Below are 22,409 nucleotides of genomic sequence, written 5' to 3'. Positions count from 1 at the left end.
AATGTACTTTCTATCATAGAATTTTATTTGTTTCACTACTATTTACTTTTCTTTCTTTTCCTGTTACTTTCATTAACACAAAAAATGTCAATCTCTTAACTAAACTTCACTGGAATACAAGATTAAGCTCATTTTCTCTAGTTTTGTGACATTCTGATTTAATAAGAAATATGCCAGATTTTTGTCCCAGCTTCTAGCACAGCTCTCATAAAACCCTTGGAATTTCCTAAGTGACAAGAGTCACAAAGATGTGTTGTTTCTAAGGTAGCTTTTGGACCCCAATTGAAGTATCCAGGAAACTTGTATATATCCAGAATTGTTGTCTTGTTTTTTTATTTTAGCTACAATGTACTAGTCCCCACCATGTCATTTTAGAGAGTGCTGTGGAAATTAAAAGAAAGGGGAATTGAGAACAAAACTAACCAGATTCATACTTGTATAATTTTGAAATCACAATCACAGGAGATTCATTCGTGCACATACAAACACAGCGATAGTGCAGCCTGAAGTACTCCCACAGAATTATCATTTCTGTAAATCTTTGTACTGTACGTATTTGTAGTGTGCATTCATTTTGTACTTTATACTGATAAGAAAGTTTATTGCAAATGCTTTACATAGTTAGATGATTTGACAGCCTCTCAAATTAACCTAATAAGTGCTCATACTACAGCTTTAATGTAAAGCTTGGACTGAGAAATATATTCTAAGTGTATATCATTTTATGATAAGTCCCAGTTTACTTGGTTCACTTTATTACTGAACCTCTTTTGTATTTTTATTTGCCATAGATTGCAATGGATATTAAATCTGCAAAGCGAGAACTAAAGAAAGCAAGAACTGTTCTACAGATGGATGAGCTCAAATGTCGCAAACGTGTTTTAAGGAGATTGGGCTTTGCTACTTCTTCTGATGTCATAGAGATGAAAGGACGGGTGGCTTGTGAAATAAGCAGGTAAACCTGGCTGTAAAAAAGTTAAATAGGATATTGATTTTTAAATAAGAACTATTGATATTTTGGATAAAGCGGTCTGAAAAATAAAGTTGCACAGTACCTTCCATATTAACTGCAGCTTTTGACCACGACAATGAGAAATTAGAAGTGTAAAATTTTGGAAAATCATTTGGATTCCAGTAATTAACATGAACTTCATTAATATTTGCACATTTCCTTTTTAAAAAATATTGTGGGATTTTTACATAATTGCTTAAATATTAAGTTTAAACAAAAATTTGTATTCCTCCCCCCCTTTTTTTTTTTTACATTTAACTTTTTTCCTTCCTTGAAACTTGGTCTAATAACCATCTTGTTATAAATGTAGCAGATTTTAAGTTTTGGCCTAACTGTGAGATATTATAGCACAGCCTTTTATATACAACAGCTTAAAATTGCTTCTAAGCTATTAGCTATTAACCTGGTAATCTTTTGCCAGATTATAGTTGTCCTTAATACTTGGTCACCTGAAACAATATCCATTTTATGTTCTCTGGTAGTTTCTGTAGGTCAGAAATTCAGGAAGTACCCACTAGACAGTCCTTCCTTGCCATGAGGAAAGGATCTTACTGTGAGACTATTGCCATCACTCTGGAGATAAAGCATGTTTTGTTCAATAGTCTTGATCCTTATTGTCAGTTAAGTCATTAAGAAGTGTTTCTGAAATGAGCTTTTATATTCTTATGGTGACCCTAATAGATGGAGCCCAGAGAATTACCTTGCATATGATTTTCAGATATTTCTGGAAAAACTTATTCATTATTGTTATTGATCATTCCGTTCAGATGTTACATTCTCAGGTGTCTACAAAGGGGCCAGGAGACTGGCAAGCAACTGTTCTTGGCTACCAAAAGGGGGCAGCAGCTAAACAGACCAGATTAGTTACTAAGGAATAATAGAATACCTTGGTCAAATTAGAAAAGCCAGAATTCAAAATTTTGGTTTTTATTTGTTCAAAAACTAATTCAGAATTATTTTTTAGTCACTGTGTGAGCCAGGCAATACATTTCTTAAATAGCTAGATTTTGCTCATTGTGTTGTAGTTTTCCTTCCTGCCCACTTTGACATTCAAGAAGCCTAGTTACCATAAGTTACTAAGATAAATCTGGATTCCAGTTCTATTCTTTTCATTCAAATGTTTATAGGGATTGTTCTTTATGATATTATACAATATTAGTTAATATAAAAATTAATTTATGGGAGACAAATTTAGTTTTAGAAGATTAAATACTATGGTTACGTTCTAATGCATGTTTTCCATTAATAGAAATAACATTAGTACATATCAAAGTATATTGTCTTTTCCATAAAATTGGTTTCTCCCTCTATTTTGCTAAACAAGACTCTGCCACTAAGGGCAAAAACATGGGAGCCATCCAGTCAACTTTTTCTTTCTTACCATGTCTTCCTTAGTATTTCCCCAACCTTTGTGGTTTTTATTATTCCCACTTAATGTGTGTCTTTCATTATTTCTTGTCTATAGTACTGCACTGGAGCTCCTAATTATTTGTTTCCCCTATCGAGTTTCTGTAATCCATCTTTTATACTACTTTCAGAATATTCTTTTCCAAAGCATAAATTCTATCTGGTCATTCTTTTTGGTAAACGTCTTTTTGATTTCCTTTTGCTTTCAGAGTAAGTTCTGTAGTACAATGTGTTCTTGCCCCCCTTCCCTTTAGCCTGTATTTCCACATCCCACATACAGTGTTTATTTGCCTGCCATGATCTTTCCCTCACTTCCACCACACATTCTACTAATTCCTGCAAGTTTTTCACACAATCTTTTGAAAATCACTATAAAGTTTCCCAATATGACTTTAGGCTCCTGAACATTAAGTATGTTAAATTGTTGTCTTGTGATTATTATCCCCTTCTGCCTCTGGCATTGGACTATCGATAGATAATTCCTATCAGGAACTGTCTTTTTCAAGGGACTATCTTTTTTGTTTGCTCCATTTAACTCTTAGCTTACCCTTAGGAACTCTTAATTTTGTACTTATTTTTGAGTAGTTTTAACTGCTTGTAAAGATTAGAGGCTTATGACTTGATTCCTTTTAGAAGTCTCCCCCCCCAAAAAAAAGTTTGCTTTTTTATTTTTAAAGAGTAATGCTTTTAAAATTACTGAATGAGTTCATTGCCCACTCCCCCCATTTATAAAGAAAAGTAAGTGGGAAACACTGCTGCTTTTTTCCTTATTTAATTATCCTTATTATAAAAAACCCTTATGTACCTTTGTCACTTTCCTTCCCCACTCTTAACTTCAGAACCTTGATTTTTTTTTTTTTTGGTGTTCAGTAGATTTTTAAAGTATTTTACTTTGTTAAAATTTTGTTATATGAATGTCCAATATTTGTTTTTGTTGTTCTGAGTTGCTTTGCTGCATATAATTACTTCAAATACCCTTCATTTTTGTTGAAATTGACTGCATTTTATCCTTTCTTGTGGCTATATAATATTCATGATATATGAATACCATATCTTCTGGATCCATTTGTCCATTGAAGGGGTTTTAGAGAGTGAATAATGCTGTCTCTTGTTAATAATGCTGCTAGGAATATTGTAGAACATAGCATTTTTGTTGCTGATGGTTTCATAATCTGTGTATAGATGTCAAAGATTAGGACTGCTAAATCATACAGCATTTCTGTTTTTTTTTTTTTTTTTAGATATTTTTGAAAGGTAAATATAGGTTGCTTTCTATAGTGATTTCACCAGTTCACATATCCACCAATAGTGTAATAGTTTCTCTGTCTCTGTATCCTCTACAGTTTTGGTTGTTGGTATTTAGATATGTGCCATTGTCTCTGTTGTGATGTGGTATCTCACTGTAGTTTTAAACTGCAGCTCTGCTGTTAGGAGTGACTGAACATTTTTTCATATATCTTTTAAAGTCCTTGTGGTTATTGGCTGCCTATTTGTTAATTGGGTTTTTGGTTGAATTGAGTTTTTAATACATTTTGGGTATTAATCCCTTATCAATTATGTATTCTCATTCAATAGGGTATCTATTTTCTTTTGCTATGTAGAAATTCTTTAACCCCAATTACTCATTTTTGTTTTTAATTGTCTTGCCATAGTGGTTGAGTCAAAAATACCTTTATTATTGATAAGGAGTGTACCACCAATGTTTTCTTTTTTCTTGTTACAAGTCATATAAATTTTTAATCCACTTGGGATTTATTTTGGTGTATGGCTAGTGAACAATACAACTTCATTCTTCTGTACAATTTCTTAAAGAGCCAGTCTTTCCCATTGTATGTTCATGGGTGTTTTATCATAAATGCTGGTGTTTGTGCTTATTTCTGCACTTCTGATTCTGTTCCATTGCTCCATGTGTCTTATTTTTGTGCCAATATGATGTTCTTAGTACTTCTGTTTTATTGTAAAGTTTGAAGTCAGGTAACATAATACTCCATTTCTCCCTGTTTTTTCCTTAGGTTCCTTTTGTAATTCAAGGCTTTTTGTTGTTTCATATGAATTGTAGTAGTGTTTTCCCTCAGTTTCTTTGAAAAACATTGCTGGGATTTTGATGAAGATTGTATTAAGTTTATGCTTCATTTTAGGCAGGATAGTCATTTTAATTATATTGATTCTTCCACTTCATGAATACTGGATAACCTCCCAGTTATCCTTCCTCCCTATGTTGCTATCTAACTCTTTTAACAGTATCTTGTTGTTCTCATTATACAGCTCTTTTACCTCCTTTTGTTTATTCTGATAGTGAGCTTTTCTCTCAGGAATTCTGGGCTTTGTTTTCAGTTTGTGGTTCGTATAGAAGAGGTGATTTCTGTGTCCTTCACAGTACTGTCATTTTTCTGGGCTATCACAAACCCTTTTTAAATATCAGGAATTTTCATGGAAGCTTTTATGGAAATGTAGAGATAATACCTTTGTGTCACTTTTTAGCCTTCATTGAGTACAACTGTGACTTCATTTCTCATGGTGACAAAGAAAAAAATAAGTTTACAGTTATTACTGAAGTCATAAGAGTAACACAGTGACAAAAAGCTGCTCTGTACAAAGTGATTTGAAATGATCATGTATGCAGAATCACAACCATATAAGTAAATTCTCATATTCAAGATCAGTGAGCAATATATTTCAAAAGACAAAAAGAAAATATTAAAATGCCTTATTTTCCCTTCTGTTCAACAGGAAGGACTTAGTAATGTTATGTCTTGTGTATGAATGTGGACCTTCTTGCTTTGTTAGAAGGATTTGTGACAGTCAGTTTTCATGGTATAATGTGCTAAATATATTCCCTAATGTGGTTCTTTTTTTTAAAAAAAAGTGTGGTTCTTAAGTGACCAAATACTGTGAACAGTGGTAGATACTAAGAAACAGATAATGAAAAGATGAAAAAAATTTGTTGACTTGATCATCCTATTCTTTGTAAAAGAAATTTACTACCTCTGTAATATAAATCTGAATGAGTATGCTTTACAGTTATAGGGCAAGTAACGCCCTTCCTCTTTTCAAAAAAGTTAGGAAATGTCCAAAAAAATTTTAATGTTGTATTTTGATGATGCAAAGAGACCAGTATTATAATAAATTAGAACCTAAAAGATGTATTTGAAGTCTAGAATCCATATACTTTGACAGTACAAGTACTAAAAGAAACAACTCCTGATGACCTGGTACCTATTAGAAATTTATTTGAAATAAGGAATTGTATTAGATGGAATTGTATAAGGAATTGTATTAAATTCCAGATTCATGGGTGAAAATTGATGAGCAGTGGTCTTTTTTGCATTGCCCATCTTGGTTATATACATTTATAAGACTAGAAGTACGGAATAAAGTGTGGATCTGCTATGAGTATATTCTAATAAATTTTTCATTATTTTTAAATTTTTTTATTTTAATATTTTTTAGCAGTTTATTTTTGCATCATTTTGTACTTTTTTTTTTTCATCTCAATTGTAATCCCCCTGGGTTACCCATCACCAAGTCACCCGTGTGTCAGTTTTCATTATTTTATAAAATGACTTAAAGTTTTAAACCATTAGAAGGGTCCTTCGACCCAGCTAATAAACGATGATGACTATTTTCCTAGCGTATTAAGAATTAAGAAATTTTTTGTAACCCTCGCCCCCCTCAAAAAAAAAATCTTTGAAACAAATAATGTATTGTGTAATTTATTTTTTAAAAATGGTTCTTTGATAATAGTCCTGTCAGTAACCATGAGCCATCTATAGCAGGACTAGGAGGAGACACTCTTACACAACGCTTTTGCTATAACCTCACTTAGGAATTGTTGAGATGGTAATTTTATTCAAGCTATAATAAGTTGATTACTTGCATTAAATTGGTTCATTATAAATAATGTTCTTCCCTGAGCAGTTATATTGTAAAGAAATGAGGAATCATTTCAAACCTTAAAGGATTTTCCTATAACAAGATAATCTAACCAGAGCAGTTGAAAATGACACATTGTTTGGCTTAGAAGGTTGCTAACTCTTAGGTAGAGTCCTTCATGTCCCCTCCACAGATGCTTCTAGAGGTAAAGGAGTCCAAATAAAGTCAAATTTTCTACTTCTATAATATTTTTTCTCTAACCTCTGAAAACTTTTGGCATTGCATTTCTTTTTTATCATATTTTACTTTGATGTTGCTGTATATTAATGATAAAGTCAAAACAAGTTTTGAAATTCAGTGCTGACTTCTGGTTAATATGGAAAGTTAACACATATTCTCCCTGCTGCAGGCATATGGAAATGCTAAATAAAACAATAACTTCAAAAATATTTGCCCATTTTTGGGGGAAAAAAAAGAATGATTTATTTCATTGATTATGTGCATTTTGGTGTTTGTGAAAATAGGATTTCTATTAGAAATTTTATGTTTTTAAGGTAGATTTGTAAATAGAGCGCTTGACATTTCCTTTAATAAATATATTTTTGTCATTTTCATTATTCCTCATGGTCAAATAACAGTTTATTAAAGACTACATTTGAGAATATATGTATGATGTGTATTTTGGTATTTGAATTTTTATTTCTTTTTTTTGTGACTATATAGTGCTGATGAGCTGCTTCTAACCGAGATGATGTTCAATGGCCTTTTCAATGACCTGTCTGCAGAACAGGCAACTGCATTGTTAAGCTGCTTTGTGTTTCAAGAAAATGTGAGTTAGTAGATTTCACACTGTTTCTCACTGGAAACATCCTGTAGTTTATTTTAATATTGTGGTTATGTTTTGTTGTTAAAATGTATTACTTCATATTTACACATATGGACAAAGTTGATTAGAAATAAGTGGCACATTAACTGAACATAGTAAGAGAAAGACACATAGGCTTCCTACACTATGGAAAGTGGGCCAGAACTATGAAAAGTTTTAGCTCAACAAGGAAGCACTAATTTTCTTTTTGAAGATTTACTTATTTATGCATACAAGAACTGGGGTACACATGAGGTGCAGGGGGTGAGAGGATTTACCAGAGACAGAATGGGAAGCATAAATAATGCTGCTGAGGGGAGCAGCGGGCAGGTCAGGGGAAAAATTGAACTTGTGCTGCAGTGGCTACTGTAGCGTCATAGTGCTGAGTCTTGCACCACCACGGAGGGCCTCAATAAGTAAGTTATATGGAAAAAATGGGGGGCATTTCCAGATCCAAAAAAAAGTGTACCAAATAACACATAAAACCTAAAATAACACTATATAATAAAAACATGTATAATAACATATAGTAAAGCAGGAATGGTATGATTGATAACACAACAGTTCCGGGGGAAGGAGTTTGAACTACCACACTCACCACATGGGGTATATAAGCGGTTCCTAAAATGGCTTCTACAAAGGTTTTGGAGACTGTTTACTCTTTTCACTGTTTTCATTAAAGTGAAAAATGATCTTAGTGAAAGCAGGCACTAACATAGGCCTTTTGTAAAAGTGAAGTGCTGTAACAAATGTTTTAAAAATGGGGTGAAGGATGTGTACCAATATCAGAAAGGAGAATGAAATACTATTTTGTTTGTGGATAATCATCATCAATCATATTTCCAACTTAATTTTTTTTTAATAAAAAATGCTTTCTGTTTATGTCTGACCTAATCAGACAGTCAGGTAAAGATGAATGAATGCAAAATATAGGTAAAACTAGTAAAATTGAAAGGGGGATAGTGAGGTTGAATTAACACCCCTCCTCCCAGTATAACTATGAAACAGCTGGTCACATTAAAGACTGTGTCTTAGTTTCCATAACCAAGGTTTGTGGTAGTGGCCATCAGATTCTTATTGTTACTTTTGCAATAATTTTTTCTTATGATTAGCTATTTTACTTTCAACAGCCCTTAAGAAATCAAAATTGAGACCCTGGATGAAATACCACCAGAATGTTAACCACCCTTATACTTTATTCCAAAAACCGGTATGGTTTGTTTTGAAAAGTAAAATACATGTTTCACATTTCACATTTAAAATTCATTGTGAATGAAAAGGACAAAATAGGAATAAGACAAAGATGTTAGCCTTCTAAAAATAATTTAATATTCCTATTTAAATTTTTAAAGGGCCTTTACCACATGCTTAGTTTAAATTTTAAGTAAATTGTGTTTTTCTTTTTTTAGTTCTTCCATTTGTTCTTTCCATTTTTATTACTTACAGGGTCACTTCTTGCAGGCAATAGGTACTTTTCTCTCAGCTCCTTCATTACTTACTAGAATCACAGCTATAGTAGCAGTGATAACAAGTAAAACAGTAATCCTGAAACAGTGTATGGTTTCTGAGAATGCTTGCTATGCATCCATGAAGTAGTTTGCACATGAAGAATGTTTCTTTTACAAAATTCTTTGTTAGGGGTGCTCTTTCTTAGGCTCAAAATTTTATTGTGTCATTTCCAAGATAATTGCCAGCAGTAGTTTTTCATATTTCCTTTAAAATAGATCAAAGACTTAGAGATTGTTTGGAGTTTGATGGTCTTCTGCCTTTGTCAGACTTGGTTTTGTGGGTAATTTCTTCCATTGCGGTCCTACTCTGTCCCTCCCCCATTCAATGTGGGAAGCTAAAAGTCATGTCTTAGGAGAGGACAAGTGTGTTACCTCTTCATTGAAATTGGACTTAGCCAAACTATAACTCTTAAATCTTGGAGCAAGATGTCACTATGTGTGGTTAAGATTTGTTCAGTGAAGCCACACAGTATTTATTATATGTGGTGTCATCAACTCTTGTGGTAGTGCCTTTCAACATCAACATGGAAAATTACACTAAAGTCTATGGAATTTTGTTGGTATTTTTTTAAAGAATGTTTTGCAACCAGAAAATAAATAGTAGATTCTTGTCAATAAAATGTTTGATGTACTAGTTTCTGTTCTAAAATGTGTTCCTTATAAAACTGCCCCCCACATTTTAAAATATCTGTAAGAATAAAACATTTCATATAGTGTTAGTAATAGAAGCATAAGAATCTCTAGATGTTTATTAGGCACTTGCAGTATATTGCACAGATCTAGGCATTAGAGAGTCAACAGAAAATTTTTACCTTTATATAATAGAAGAAGTAAGACAACATTAAGAAAAAGTACATAGTAAGTCAAATGATGATTAATTTGGAGAAAAGCAGAGGGATTATATAGAAATTACTGGACATTTAGGGTTACTATTTTAAATAAGGTGTTAGAAAAGCCCTCACTGAAAAAAGTAAATTTTAAATTGAGACTTAAGGGAGATATTAGGAAAGAAACTACACATACTGTGGGAGAGCATTTGTAAAATATGTCAGGACCTGGCACCTTCTACCTAGGGTGGCTAGCAGAACAGAGAAGGTCAGTAACTACTGGCCATGAATGGACATAATATCAAGGACACTTAGTAGTCTTGTGTCCTTTTACTAAACTGAGATTTTAACAGACTTGAAAATCCTTATCAAGAAATACTTATTTGCATGTATGGGAAGGTAATATTAAGATCAATGAAATTCAGATTAAAATTTTACCTATTTTAAATTTGGCTAGAGAGCCTGAAATATGTAAAATAAAATGTTGAGTATTGTTTTAATGTTCTTTACCCCAAATTTTAAGTTTCAACATTGTTGCCTAGACTGTTTTACAAACTATGATAAAGACTGTTTTACAATCAAACTATGATAAACCAATTTAATAGTATTGATCTAGTTACTGTGCATGTTTACAATACTTGCTCTATCCCAGTTCTATTTAATGTCACAGAATATTTTTACATTATATTGCATTACAAATTTAGCAGTATAACATTTTCCTCTGAAATAAGAGAATATTGTAACTTAGGATGAGAATAGTAATTTTGTTTACATAAACTTAGTAAGTTAGGAACTTAAGGGCTAATGATTGTGGTTATAATTGGACATTAAAGGATCATGAAAGCTTTATTTGTTTAAAGCAGAAGTATATGTCCCAATTTAAATTGGCAGTTTTTATAGTTAATCTTCCTTTCCTTCAGTCTAGTGAGATGCCCAAATTAACAGAGCAGTTAGCAGGACCGCTTCGTCAAATGCAGGTAAGATTATGTTAATTATGTTTTATTAATAGTAGATTGTAAAATAAACACTTTTGACAATCTAATTATAGTTTTTCTCACTTCATAGAGATAGCTTACTTCATGATAAAATGTCACTTGATGTTACTCATTTAATGCAATTTTAGTAGTATATTTGATTCTTATTTCAATATATATTTCTTCACCAGTGTAATAAATTATATAGAGTTGCTATGAGTTCAGATTTAACACTGTAGTTCTGGATAGGCTGTTCCAAATAACCAAGTGCATCATTTTCCTTTATTAAGAATGGCATCTTGGTGGAGTGGCATTTAGTTAGCTCAATTTTCTAACATCTTTTCATTGTAGTTTACAACAAAGTTTTTAGACTGTTCTATTCTAAGAAATTATTTGATTCCTGAAAGCCACAGTAACTCCTCATAATGAGTATGTCTTTTATTATTTTCTTAGAATGAACTAATTTTACCTGCCTTTTCAGCTTTAGAAAGGGAAAAATGGAACTATAAGACACTGTAAGAGAAAATTGAAAGTAAAATCATAAAAAAGGCCCCATGCAAGTGTAATGTTAACATCTCTTACTATTGAAATTTCCAGAACTAGAGAAGCCTTTTAGATTACAAAGTAGGGGGAAAAAATGAGTAAGTTTCTTACTCTCTGAAAAAGAAAATATTATGTTTTATATCTGTTAAAACCTTGCTGGGGAAGAAAGTATTTTGCCTTAGGATATATATTTCTTTTAACTGTTACATTCTTATTGGATTGGTTTTTTTCCTTTGGAACAATTGGAGATTAAATGCTTCTCTTGAATAACTTTAATGAAGTTGTTTTTAGTAAAAAATGAACAGTGAAAATCATGATACATTTTTCTTTGTAACTACTGCAGTGTAATGGGAAAAGTTTGCCTTTGACTGTTTTGCGATGTAACATGCACTGTGGCTGTCTGCAAACAGAATTTCCAAAGCATACGCATGTGCTTAGAAAGGGAAAGGTACCTTGTAGAATACTAGCTTTGGAAACCTAGAGAAAATATCAAAGATCATAAATAAATTTAAGTACATTTTTTATCTTCAAAGGAATGTGCTAAAAGAATTGCAAAAGTTTCAGCAGAAGCCAAATTGGAAATTGATGAAGAAACTTATCTAAGCTCATTCAAACCTCACTTAATGGACGTAGTATATACTTGGGCAACTGGAGCTACATTTGCCCATATCTGCAAAATGACCGATGTCTTTGAAGGTATGGTTAACTTTTGTAGATCTGTACAGTGATACGAAATATCCTTAGTATCACATTGTGTAATCCACAGGAATAATGTAGTATTATTGTTTGGAAATTGTTATTTTCTCCATATATCTTTTGTACTATTTAGTGTAATCTGCTTTTTGTAAATTCCTCAGGAAGCGTATTTGCCTCTGCAATTACACAATAGATCCTCCTTTAATAGCACTTTATATTTGTGTGGATATTTTACTTTTTGGTATTATTCTCTTGGTAATAACTTACAGGCTTGCTGTAAGTTATAATTTATAATTCCATTAAAAAAATAGAGTTGAAAATGCTATTATTGCATTTCTAATAAAAAGCTTGGTTTTAGCCAGATAGTTACTTTAGCTTGAAACAGATTAATAGGGGAATTTAAAAGCTAAAACTGTTGGACTCAAGAGCAAATTTAAATAAAAATAATAAAAGCAAAGGAAATATATGAGTAGTTAGAATTACAGGAAGCAGATAAAAAGTATAATATTTATAGAACATATATTTATTACAAAGATTGCCTTATGTAGATGATAGTAATGGTGAATAGCTTTTACTAGATACTTTCATTGAGTACACTTAAAAATGAAAAAAGATTTCAAAGATTAAGTGTACTTAAAATACTGTTGTGTAAAGGTCTTTTGAAAAATAATACATTTTAATAACTCAGTAGTTAAATGCTTTTAACTGATATAGAAACTAGATTACTAAATTTATGAATCAATTTTATGATGCACAGGTTTTAGAAATCTGTACAAGAGAACATTAAAAGTTTCAACAGTAAGCTTATTCCACTACCTTGATCTGAGTTGTTTTTTTAATGATTTATTTATGCATACAGAACTGGGATACAAGCCAGAGGTGTAGGGGCAGTGAGAGGATTCACCAGAGAGAGAGTGGGGAGCAGAACAGGCAGAGCAGGCTGCTGAGGGGAGTAAGTCAGGAGAGGTCTGCTGCGCTATGTGGATCACCTCCAGGGTGGGGATTGAACTCATGCTGAAGTGGCTTTAGCTTCTTAGTGCTGTGCTTTAAACTGCTGCACCATCATAGAGAACTCTATAATGCTTTTCTTTTTTTTTTTAAAGTGTGCTGTTTTAGACTTTTTCTCTAAGGTTTATGTCTAAGTCTGCATTAAAAGATCACTAAATCCTCCTCGCACTGTATTATGTTACTAGGAAGATCACTGTATTACTGTTTCTTAACTGACTATAGTGTGACAGGCAGTGCACAAAACTTTACATAATTTAGATCTATTCACTAAAATAACTCGAGTAGATTTTATTTCTACTTTACACAAGGAGACTGAGTTTTAAGAATGCAAATTTTTTGACCAGGGTCCCATAGGCTATTTAGTACAAGATATGGCACTGATAACGTGAACCCTCATCAAATTACATGGTAGTTAACGTCATCAAAGAATCGTACTTTATCCTTACATTTTGGATCATCTAGCAACTTCTTGTATTCTACCATAGTTTTATGCTGTCTTCATCCACTGAAAACCCATGCTTAAATTAAACTAATGATTAATATCTAAGTAAGTCCAAGACTAGTTAATGTAATGGCTTAGTTTAAATACTTGTCTAGGAAGTCAGAATTCACTGGAATAAAACAGTAATGATGTTTGAGGGAAAAGTTATTGTTTTGTTTCAAAAAAAGTCAAGGGGCAATAGGCATAGAAGTCTGGGGACCCATTAAAATTGCCTTTGTGGATTATTGTTTTTTGTACTTTAGTACCTACTCTGCTAACATGGAAGACAGCTTATATGTTAGCTGCCTATGAGGTGACCTCTTCTACATTATTACTGCATTTCTGAAATGTGTTCTGTCCACTTTCAGATCCTATTTGGGCTGTTTTTACATCAGTTTGCTGAGAAGTCTGCTTGAAATTTGAAGAATTCTGTTTATAACTACAAGTTGTGTCTCGTGTCAGCAGTTTGCCTGTTTTTCTGGCTCCAGTGCCATTATATCAGCTAAAATTGTTCTTCTAAAATTTGGGTGGACTTCTATATTAGCTCTTTTAAAAAAAAAAGACAAATGGAAAAAATCTGAGAACCTTGATTTATTTAGTATTTCCTTTTTCAAGCATATTGTCTCCCTTTTACTACCCCCTCTTTTGTTATCATCATTGAGGTCTTCCATTTCAGAATAGCCTTTCTTTACACATCTTGTTGTTACATAATTGGAAAAATACTGATTCAAAGCTCCAGTCCAGTATCTACGTATTTTTACAGGCAGAAAATGACTGCAATGGAGCTTTTTAATGTGCTGTGTTCAAACCTTATTCATTTCTAATTTCCTTTATATGAAAATAGAAATTTTTTTAATTATGTCAAGAATCTCAGCAGTAGTTTCAGTACTTTATAAAAATTGGGTCTAACATTGTTTTGTTAGTGTCTGATATAAGAGCTACTGTGATTCAGTTGAGTTTTGGGGATAATTTCCAGATTTTACAATAAAGAAAGAAATTATAGTTATTTCCATCAAACTAAATTTGGCAATTTAAAAAGTACTTGTGTTCTAATGCCTGGGGTTTCAGTCCCTTAATCCATGTAGATTCATTATGACTAACTAGCGGCTATTACTGTTAATTTTTGTCTACAAAACCAGTATTATACTCATCACTACCCATGAAGGACTTGTTTTCTACTGAGCACATGGCATCACAAAAGCTCCCATTACTAATTATACCTGAAACTTGTTTATGGTGTTTAAGTTTTTTTTTAAAAAAAGAAAAAGCAAATGCAGTACAGTGTACCACTCTGCCTCCACCTCTCAGATATGGAGTCTTACTTAGTGGATAAAGGTTTGGCTTATCTCATGTTTTTAAAAACAAAAAAGAAACCACTGACATAAAGGTCAAGAAGAACGAATGTACCTTTATTTTCCCTTTTCCCCCACCACAATTGCTTATATGCCTTTCACACTTTCTCCCTTCCTATTTTCTTAAATCTTGGAAACCTTAGTTTATTATTGTCTGCTAGTGTTTCTATTTTGCCCTGTTGCAATCACAAGGTAATGTCCAGTATTTGTCACTTTACTTGCTTTCCTACAAAAAATGGCCTTGAACAGCTTACGTCCTTTAAAGGACACATTTTCTTTCTTTGTAGCTGACTGAACCTTTGAAGTGACAGATTTGATCCTGTTGCTCCCCTACGTAAACTCCTTGTGTTCTCTTCACGGTGCCAGATGCTTTACTAGACCACACCCAGGGTCCCTGTGCTCAGTGGTCTTCCCTCATCCTTATTTTCCTAAACCACCTTTATGTCATCTTTTGCTGGCATTCACCCAAATTTGCTTTCTCCCATGGCATTTTGTTACGTGCTTCTCTGTAAAATCGGTGTCAACAATTATAAGAAGTCCTTGATCATCATTGGTCAAGAATGATAATTAGATTTTTCACCTTTGTAACCTTCTTAGTGCATAGCAGGCAACCTGTCAAGTTTGCTAGCTTATTGACTAAATGGACAATAAGTTTATTCCTAATCATGCCACTTCTCTGGCTTTACCACTTAAGAAAAATTCTGTTCCTGATAATTGTTACAAGCAATGTTTCTTTATCTGTACAGGCAGCATAATTCGTTGTATGAGACGCCTGGAAGAACTGCTTCGACAGATGTGTCAAGCAGCAAAAGCCATTGGAAACACTGAACTGGAAAATAAATTTGCAGAAGGTCAGTGTACATTCTGTCAGCTTTCTAAAAATGTAGATGTCTTGAACTTTTGACCACAAAGTAGCACATTTTCAGTTTTTTGTTGTGGACCCATGGAGGGCCATCTAGTAGGGCTTGAAAAAAACTTGCTCGTGTCTGTGAGGGAAACAGTTTTGACATTTTTAAGACACATTTACTGATATTCTGTACTTACTACGTGCCAGGTACTAGGATATACAGCTCTGCACAAAATGACACAAATTCCTGCCTTTGTAGAGACTGCTTTCTAGTACAAGGAGATGAACAGTAACATCAGGTAGTGTAAGTCTACAAAAAAGATGTGACACTAGGGATTTGGGGGCTTATGAGAAGACCTAAGCAACTCCAATCAAAAGTGTCAGGTACAGCCTTTCTTCATACATACTTTATATAAACTTGAGCAATAGAAGAGCAGAGTGAACCATGAGTAGAATAATAGGAGTAGGAGGGGGAAAGGAATGTGTAGCACCCACCTCTTGGGTTTTACAGCACAACTGTTGCAGTGTAGGCAAGTCTGTAGTAGAAGCAGAAAGACCACATCAGGAAAGGCTAACTACACCAAGGTGGTGATAGTGGGGAGGGCGTGAGGCTAGACTTATCAGCATGCTTGTGACTATTTTCCTGCCCTCTGAAGACAGGGCCACGAAGAAAATGACTGCTGTTCTCTGATGCTTTCACTCAATGTTGTTGATCAGTCAGGCAGTGATTCCTAATTAACAACTTAGTGTCAGGGTTACAAAAACTGGCTTAACTCATACAATCCATGTTGTCAGATTTATTTAAGCAGGGTTAAATCTATAAGCTTTTTAAATTATAAAATTTGTCCTGTTTTAGTCCGGAAAGAATTTCACGTAATACAGTATCTTCTAATAAAGGCTAAAAGTTAGTGTTTGGGGGTTAACTTTTTAATAGCTCAGAAATCTGAGTCAGTCAATTTGAAGTTTTAGACACCACACACGGAATTTTAGAGTCAGAGTCATAAGATCAGAGGTCTCGTTGCTAATTTTTCCAGCTCTTGGAGGTGGCTGTGAGCTCTTTTAGGTAACCTTTCCAACCAGCAAGTTTATTTTTCAGGTTTTTCTGTGAATGTTACCAGGATTGTTGAGTTGTCTTTAAAACCGCAGTAGAGGGAAATTAATGATGTTATGGTATTAAAAGTTGAAGCTCTCCCTTTTCTTTCCTCATAGGAATCACCAAAATCAAGAGAGATATTGTGTTTGCTGCCAGCCTCTACTTATAGAGTCTTAGCAGAATGCGGAATTTGAAACTGTTCACCACCTGTCTGATTACAGTCAACTATAAATGCTTATAAGTATTGATTTAATTCTCCCATTGCAAGACACTTATCCTTAAACATCTTAATGTATTATATTTTAATTGTCATTTCAAGAAAGCATATTACATACACATTTGTACATAAGCATTACATTTTTTAATAAAAATGTACAGGTGGACATTGTTTTAGTGAAAGGCTTGAATTTTTTAAATGAAGTTAAAGCTGTTAGATAACCATTGTGTTAAATGTAACTATATACACACAGGTAAAGTGGGCATCCAAGAGGTATAGCAGCAGCAAATCCTTAAGGCTTGTACATTGGGAAGAAAATACATTGTTCTTGCCTTCTGGTTGCAATAATTCTCTTTCAGAAAGCAAGCCAGCTTCATCTCAGCACCCTGCTGCCTTCAAGGTTGGTGTCTGTTCCGATAGTGATTTCCTGTGGTGGGTGTTTCATGCAGAGTTGTATGAGAATCCTCCTCTTTCCTTTCTTTAAAAGAATTTCTGTCCTTGAAGAAATCTGATACATAGACAGTCTGCATAGAACAAGTTAGGATGTAAGAAAATGCTTGTTAAAAATCATGAAATTTCAAGAAATAAGAACAAAAACTAGTGGCTGACAGGAATTTTTGTTAAGACATTCTGCCAAATTGTGAGTTCCTATCATAGTAAAAAGAAAAGTGAGCCCTTAAGAGTTCAATTTTTTCAATTCATCCCGAACAAACCATGGCCTTTATGCGTATATGTATATGTATACATATACAAACCATAATACAGGTAGAACAAGATTAATATAGCTTTTAAAAAGAATGACCTAGTTTTTATCTGCTCTCTACCCTAAAAATGACTTAACAATATTGGGTCCTTACCTATTAGCAATTATTTAGCCACATTCTCTGCCTGTAGTTTTCATTGGGACATATTTTTCTACTTATTTATCCAGGTATTAGTACCCAAAGATGTAGGCTACTGCCTTGTATACTTACAACCAATACTGCAGCCAGAGCTCCTTGGATGAGCCCAGTCAACACATCACTCCAGTGGTGTTTGTAATCAGAAACTCGAGAAAGACCCACATAAATGGATGTAGCAACAAGACCAAATTGCAGTGTGGGGCGCAAGAGTCTTGCCCAGTCTCCCTTCATCCTGGCTTGAAGATAAATCTAATAGAAAAGATAAGAAGAGTTTAGTGTCAAAAGTACCACTAGACTTCTAAATACTTAGCATTTAAAATGATTAAGGGTTATTAGTACCATTACATTTAATAATCATTAAAAAACAGTACATATGGAATAGGTCTTTAGGCAAACATTCTTACACTCAATAACTAAAAGTTAATCCAGCCAGGCAAAACTAAAATTTACTAATAGTTAGCTAGATCACCTTTCTTACTTGTTTATGATGTAGGGTTTCAGGAACAGGTCCTTGGCCTCGTCTGTGTTAGAATTCTATCAAGATAGACTGCCAGTGTTCTGAACACAGGTGCCTTTACCTGACCAAGCCACTGTGTGTTCACACGAGCCTAGCTAGAGGCTGAATTTTCTTAATATGCTCAAATTATATAACGGGGTAACAGAGTAAATGAGTAATTCTAATTTCTAAATAAATGCATCCAGTTGTACCTTAGGCCTGATCCACAACAGTGTCTATTTTAATAGCACTTGTATACTAAGGCTTTTTTATACTCTAAAGGTAGGTCACATAGCCTTTGTTTGTGGTATATCCCTAAAGATAATGTTGTAAAATAAATATAATTTACTTATGAATTCTTCCAGCAAATCATTTCATTAGAATTTTTTTGGACCTAATTCCAATTCAATACAATAAGAATATTATTTTTAAGTTTTTTTTAAGATTCTAGAGTAATTTAGAACTCAATTAAATGTAGTCTTCAGAAAACTTAAAATAGCTATCTAAATCAGTCGCAGTTCTTTGGGCATTGCTGTTAGTGTAGTTCTCAGGAACTGGCAAAGACCCAGAGGCTGTCTAATTTTATTAAGTACCTAGTATAAACGTGAAGTTCTAAAGAACATGTCAGTTGTATAACTGAGTCATACTCGTTAGCTGGTTAATTGTTACCGGCTTTCTGTGGCACTCCCTACCCCTTTTTTGTCTGTTCCAACTATTACGCATTAAGAAACTTGTCTGAAGGTTCAGGAGTTGGGAGATGCTTGCTTTTTGGTAGAATCAAAGTTGGTATCTGGCAACTAAAGCTAATTGGGTAACACAGTCATAAGTTTCACCTCATCAGTTCTATCTTAATTATAAACGTTCTTTTCATTTTCAAGACAACCAGTTCCTGGATGGCAAGATCTGGATAGTGTCGAAAACTAAAGGTCTGGTCAGGTTATTTAACTGCCCTTTTATTCAACAGTTAAAGGTATTGTTTTTCAAACTACATGAATACAGACATCTTAGAAAAAAACAAGAACTTAAAATGAATTCAGCTTAGTCCTAGTTTCTACTTCCAACCTAAAGGAAACTCAAAGAAGACTGGTAAGAGCTTTTAAAATTCTCAATGAGCAAAGCCCTTAAATGTTATTTTGCCCAAACTTTTTTCCTTAGCTGTGAAAATTATATTCAACTAAAGATCAGTAATCAAAGAAGATCCAAATATATTAAACCTTTACCATTCTAAGTAGTTTATCCTTACATACCTACCCAAGCATTGCTGTTTTCCCCATTTGTATGAGCCCAGAAATTATTTCATCCTGAGGTTTCCTAGAGCCCTTAATTGTGTTACACACCTAATTTTACGTTGTGTTTCAGGTTCTGGCTCCTCTCATGATAAAATTACTGAAGCCTGAGTGCAGGTCTGGTCGCTGAACAAATCTCCACTCTTCATGAGGTTGCATTACTGAGCGTGCCTCCTTGGCTTGCTTGCTTTGCCTCGGGCCAGAGCAGTCTCAGGGAAGGTGAGGCACCGCCTAATAGGAGTGGCTATTTCAGTAGAACCCAAGGAAGTAAATACTAAGTAAGTTTCTTGAGCCTTTGGTCACTTGAGTTCTAGAAGTTCCAACAAAACCAGAAGTCTTGACTCTATGACAGCTCCCCTCCTGCAAGTCAGAATCCCTTCCTACATAAGCAGGTTCAATAGAAGCAGAGTGCTATCTTTCTGGTAGCGCGACATTCTTAAAACTTTTCTCAGGTTCTACAGTGGAAAAATCTTTCAGGCTCTAAAAAGGCAAAAGGCTCTAGGATCCCCACCTTTGCAAACTCCAGAAGCAACATGCTACTTCTCTTGAGAATTGCAGAATTCTATATTCAACAATGGACACCAGACAGGCTCAACAGCTGTGCCTACAATTTTCAGATTCCCATCTGGAGGAGCTTGCCCACCGAAAGGCACACACGAAAGGATAGCCCTTTGGTGAGAGCCTGCCCTCTCTTCTGGGAAAGAACTAATTAGAGACTTTTTGCAGGCTTGACTCTGGTATGCTGTGCTGTCCTCTCCCTCTAGATACATACTGAACGTATAAAGGAATTCTCTTTTCCAAAATGTATGTAATTGGATTAAAATAGGCTATTTCAAACTAAAGTTAGAAAAAAAGCAAAAGCTATGGTTAGTTAAGAGCAAGGCCTTTAGTGGCAACCACACTGAAAAGCCAGATGGTCAGTAAGACAGTATGTCCTGGTGCTGGTTCTAACCAATTAGCCTTTATTCAGCCAAAATCCTGTTTCATTTTCTACTTCTGACTCAAATTATAAAGATAAGTTTATGTAACTGATAATGAAATCCTGTCAGAGCAAAACATACTGCAAGTCTACTGAAGACACTATTGTAAGAGAATTCTCACATTAGGCATGTGATTTACTTCTATGAGTGTGTGTTTCTAAGCAACAGTACAAGGGTTTACAGCCCCAAGATAAATGGCGTAAGATTCTCCCAATATTCTTTGAATATTTTGTATTTTGGTCTAACTGACTTCTCCAACCAGTATTTCAGTCAGCTGACAGGATCTTGCTTGAGAGTGTCCATAGCCCATGGATTCCTCCAATTCTAACTTCCAACTTTCTGGTGAAGAAAGCTCTTAAACAGAAAAAGTTCACATCTAGAAATACCAGAAAGGGAGAAGGCAGAATGGAAGCAAAAACCTGCAGCTCTTCACTGAAGTGTTCCCTGGATTAGCTCCATAGTCTTAATAGTACAAATTTATGAAGCCCCAAAGGAGGGCAGCAGCAAAGGTAACACAGACCAAGAAAATGCAGCTGGAATCATGATAAAGTATTTTAGAACCAAGGTACTCCCTAAGGATTCCATAGAGGAGATTTTCTGGTTGAGATAGAAAAGGCCTCATCCAGAGAGCTACACTGAGTGGAATTTGTAGTACTAAGTGAATTCTGAAGAGGAAATTATCACAAGAATTAGCTCAGGACAGAGACTGGGGAGTATCCTCAGGTAGCTACCCCGCCCACACCTGAGCCTGCTGCTCATGTCCATCTATGAAGTAACACTGGAAACGGAAAGAGGCCTTAAGTTCCAGCAGATATATATCATACACCATCTTACATACTGCCCCCAACCGCCTTTTCATGAAAAGGGACAGAATAGTTAGCATACAAGGAAATTCAATCAACCTTAAGGCCTCTTCCTGTCTCTAGTAGGAGAAACTAGCTCTTGAAAGCAAGAGCTCAGAGGATATCAAGTACAACCACCTCACTGCGCATTTATCCAGTTTTAGATGAGTTCACTTTGTAAGAGCTGGCCAAGAACCCACCCCAGAGTGTGCTCATTGAAAGGTGGCTTCTTTGCTACATGCTGTGAAAACACGAGGCCCCACGTATATAGCTTTTGCCTTCAGAAGAGCAACTTAAGTGTGAACATCCTGTGAGCCACTATTTAGGGTGGACTTATGGTCAGAAAAATACAAATCTTATCCTCAGTATAGGGTCAGTCAATTGTCCAGTCTCAGCAAAGTAAAACCTAGTGATAATGGGATAGAAACAAACTAGTCCAATATTTTATAGACATAAAATGTTCTAAAGCTGGGTTATTAGAATCATACAGGCAATTTCTTACACACTAAAGCAATAAGGACAGTTACTTTACTCAAAATAACCTCATACTTGAGCTTAGATAGGAAAAATCTCCACCAGGCAAGCAGCAAATGAATGCTTCACTGCCAGTTGCAGAGAGGCCTTCCTCCCAATTTGCAGAATTTACAGCTATGAATCACTTTATGAACAGATTCCATCTAGTTACTTGAGGCACACAGTGAAGATCTGGAAAGTACACTGAGGCTTTCCATTGTACAGGACCACACTGGAGAAATGAGGATACACATTGTATAAAATGTATATATGGGCCCTCCCTGGTGGTGCAGCAGATTAAAGCACAGCACTAAGAAGCTAAGGCCACTTCTGCATGAGTTGGATTCCTGCCTGCCCTGGAGGTGACCATATGGTGTGGCAGATCTCTCCTGACCCACCCGCTGCTCCCCTCAGCAGTGTACTTTGTCGATCTGCCTGTTCTACTCCCCACTCTTGTCTCTGGTAGAGCCTCTCACCGCCCCTGAGCCTCTGGCCTGTACCCCAGTTCTGTATGCACAAATAAATAAATCTTTAAAAAAATGTATATATGGTTTCTTTAAATAGGGAACTATTCAATGCCTGTGAAAGATACAAACTTTTGCCTAAAATTCCTGAAGAAACATTTAGCTCACAAAAAAGTGTTTAATTGTACTATTATTTCAAACCTGACTGTTGCACAAGGTATTT

At 34.5% G+C, this 22,409-nt stretch overlaps 2 protein-coding genes across 4 annotated transcripts in view; one reads left to right on the top strand and one right to left on the bottom strand.

Annotated features, from left to right (window-relative positions):
• SKIV2L2 (superkiller viralicidic activity 2-like 2 (S. cerevisiae)) overlaps window positions 1-16,868 on the top strand; it is a 68,246-nt gene extending 51,378 nt beyond the window's left edge. The window contains exons 22-27 of the mRNA XM_004678316.2: window positions 792-955; window positions 7,016-7,121; window positions 10,413-10,469; window positions 11,543-11,705; window positions 15,293-15,397; window positions 16,603-16,868. Coding sequence (XP_004678373.1) covers window positions 792-955; window positions 7,016-7,121; window positions 10,413-10,469; window positions 11,543-11,705; window positions 15,293-15,397; window positions 16,603-16,655 — 648 coding nt within the window. The 3' untranslated portion in view covers window positions 16,656-16,868. The remainder of the gene's footprint in view (window positions 1-791; window positions 956-7,015; window positions 7,122-10,412; window positions 10,470-11,542; window positions 11,706-15,292; window positions 15,398-16,602) is intronic.
• The window catches only part of PPAP2A (phosphatidic acid phosphatase type 2A), a 68,110-nt gene continuing 62,504 nt past the window's right edge, over window positions 16,804-22,409 (bottom strand). Inside the window, exons 5-6 of one of the 3 annotated variants that reach the window (XM_004678319.2) lie at window positions 17,678-17,854; window positions 16,804-17,227 (exon numbers count right to left, since the gene is read on the bottom strand). In XM_004678319.2, the coding sequence (XP_004678376.1) occupies window positions 17,099-17,227; window positions 17,678-17,854 (306 nt within the window). In that variant the 3' untranslated portion in view covers window positions 16,804-17,098. The remainder of the gene's footprint in view (window positions 17,228-17,677; window positions 17,855-22,409) is intronic. The other 2 variants (XM_004678318.2, XR_001145196.1) reach the window with 2 other exon arrangements.

The sequence above is a fragment of the Condylura cristata genome, unplaced genomic scaffold (assembly GCF_000260355.1).
Source record: "Condylura cristata isolate star-nosed mole 26May11 unplaced genomic scaffold, ConCri1.0 scaffold00007, whole genome shotgun sequence".
NCBI classification, from domain to species: Eukaryota; Metazoa; Chordata; class Mammalia; order Eulipotyphla; family Talpidae; genus Condylura; species Condylura cristata.
This window is presented reverse-complemented; position numbering and strand designations above follow the sequence as displayed.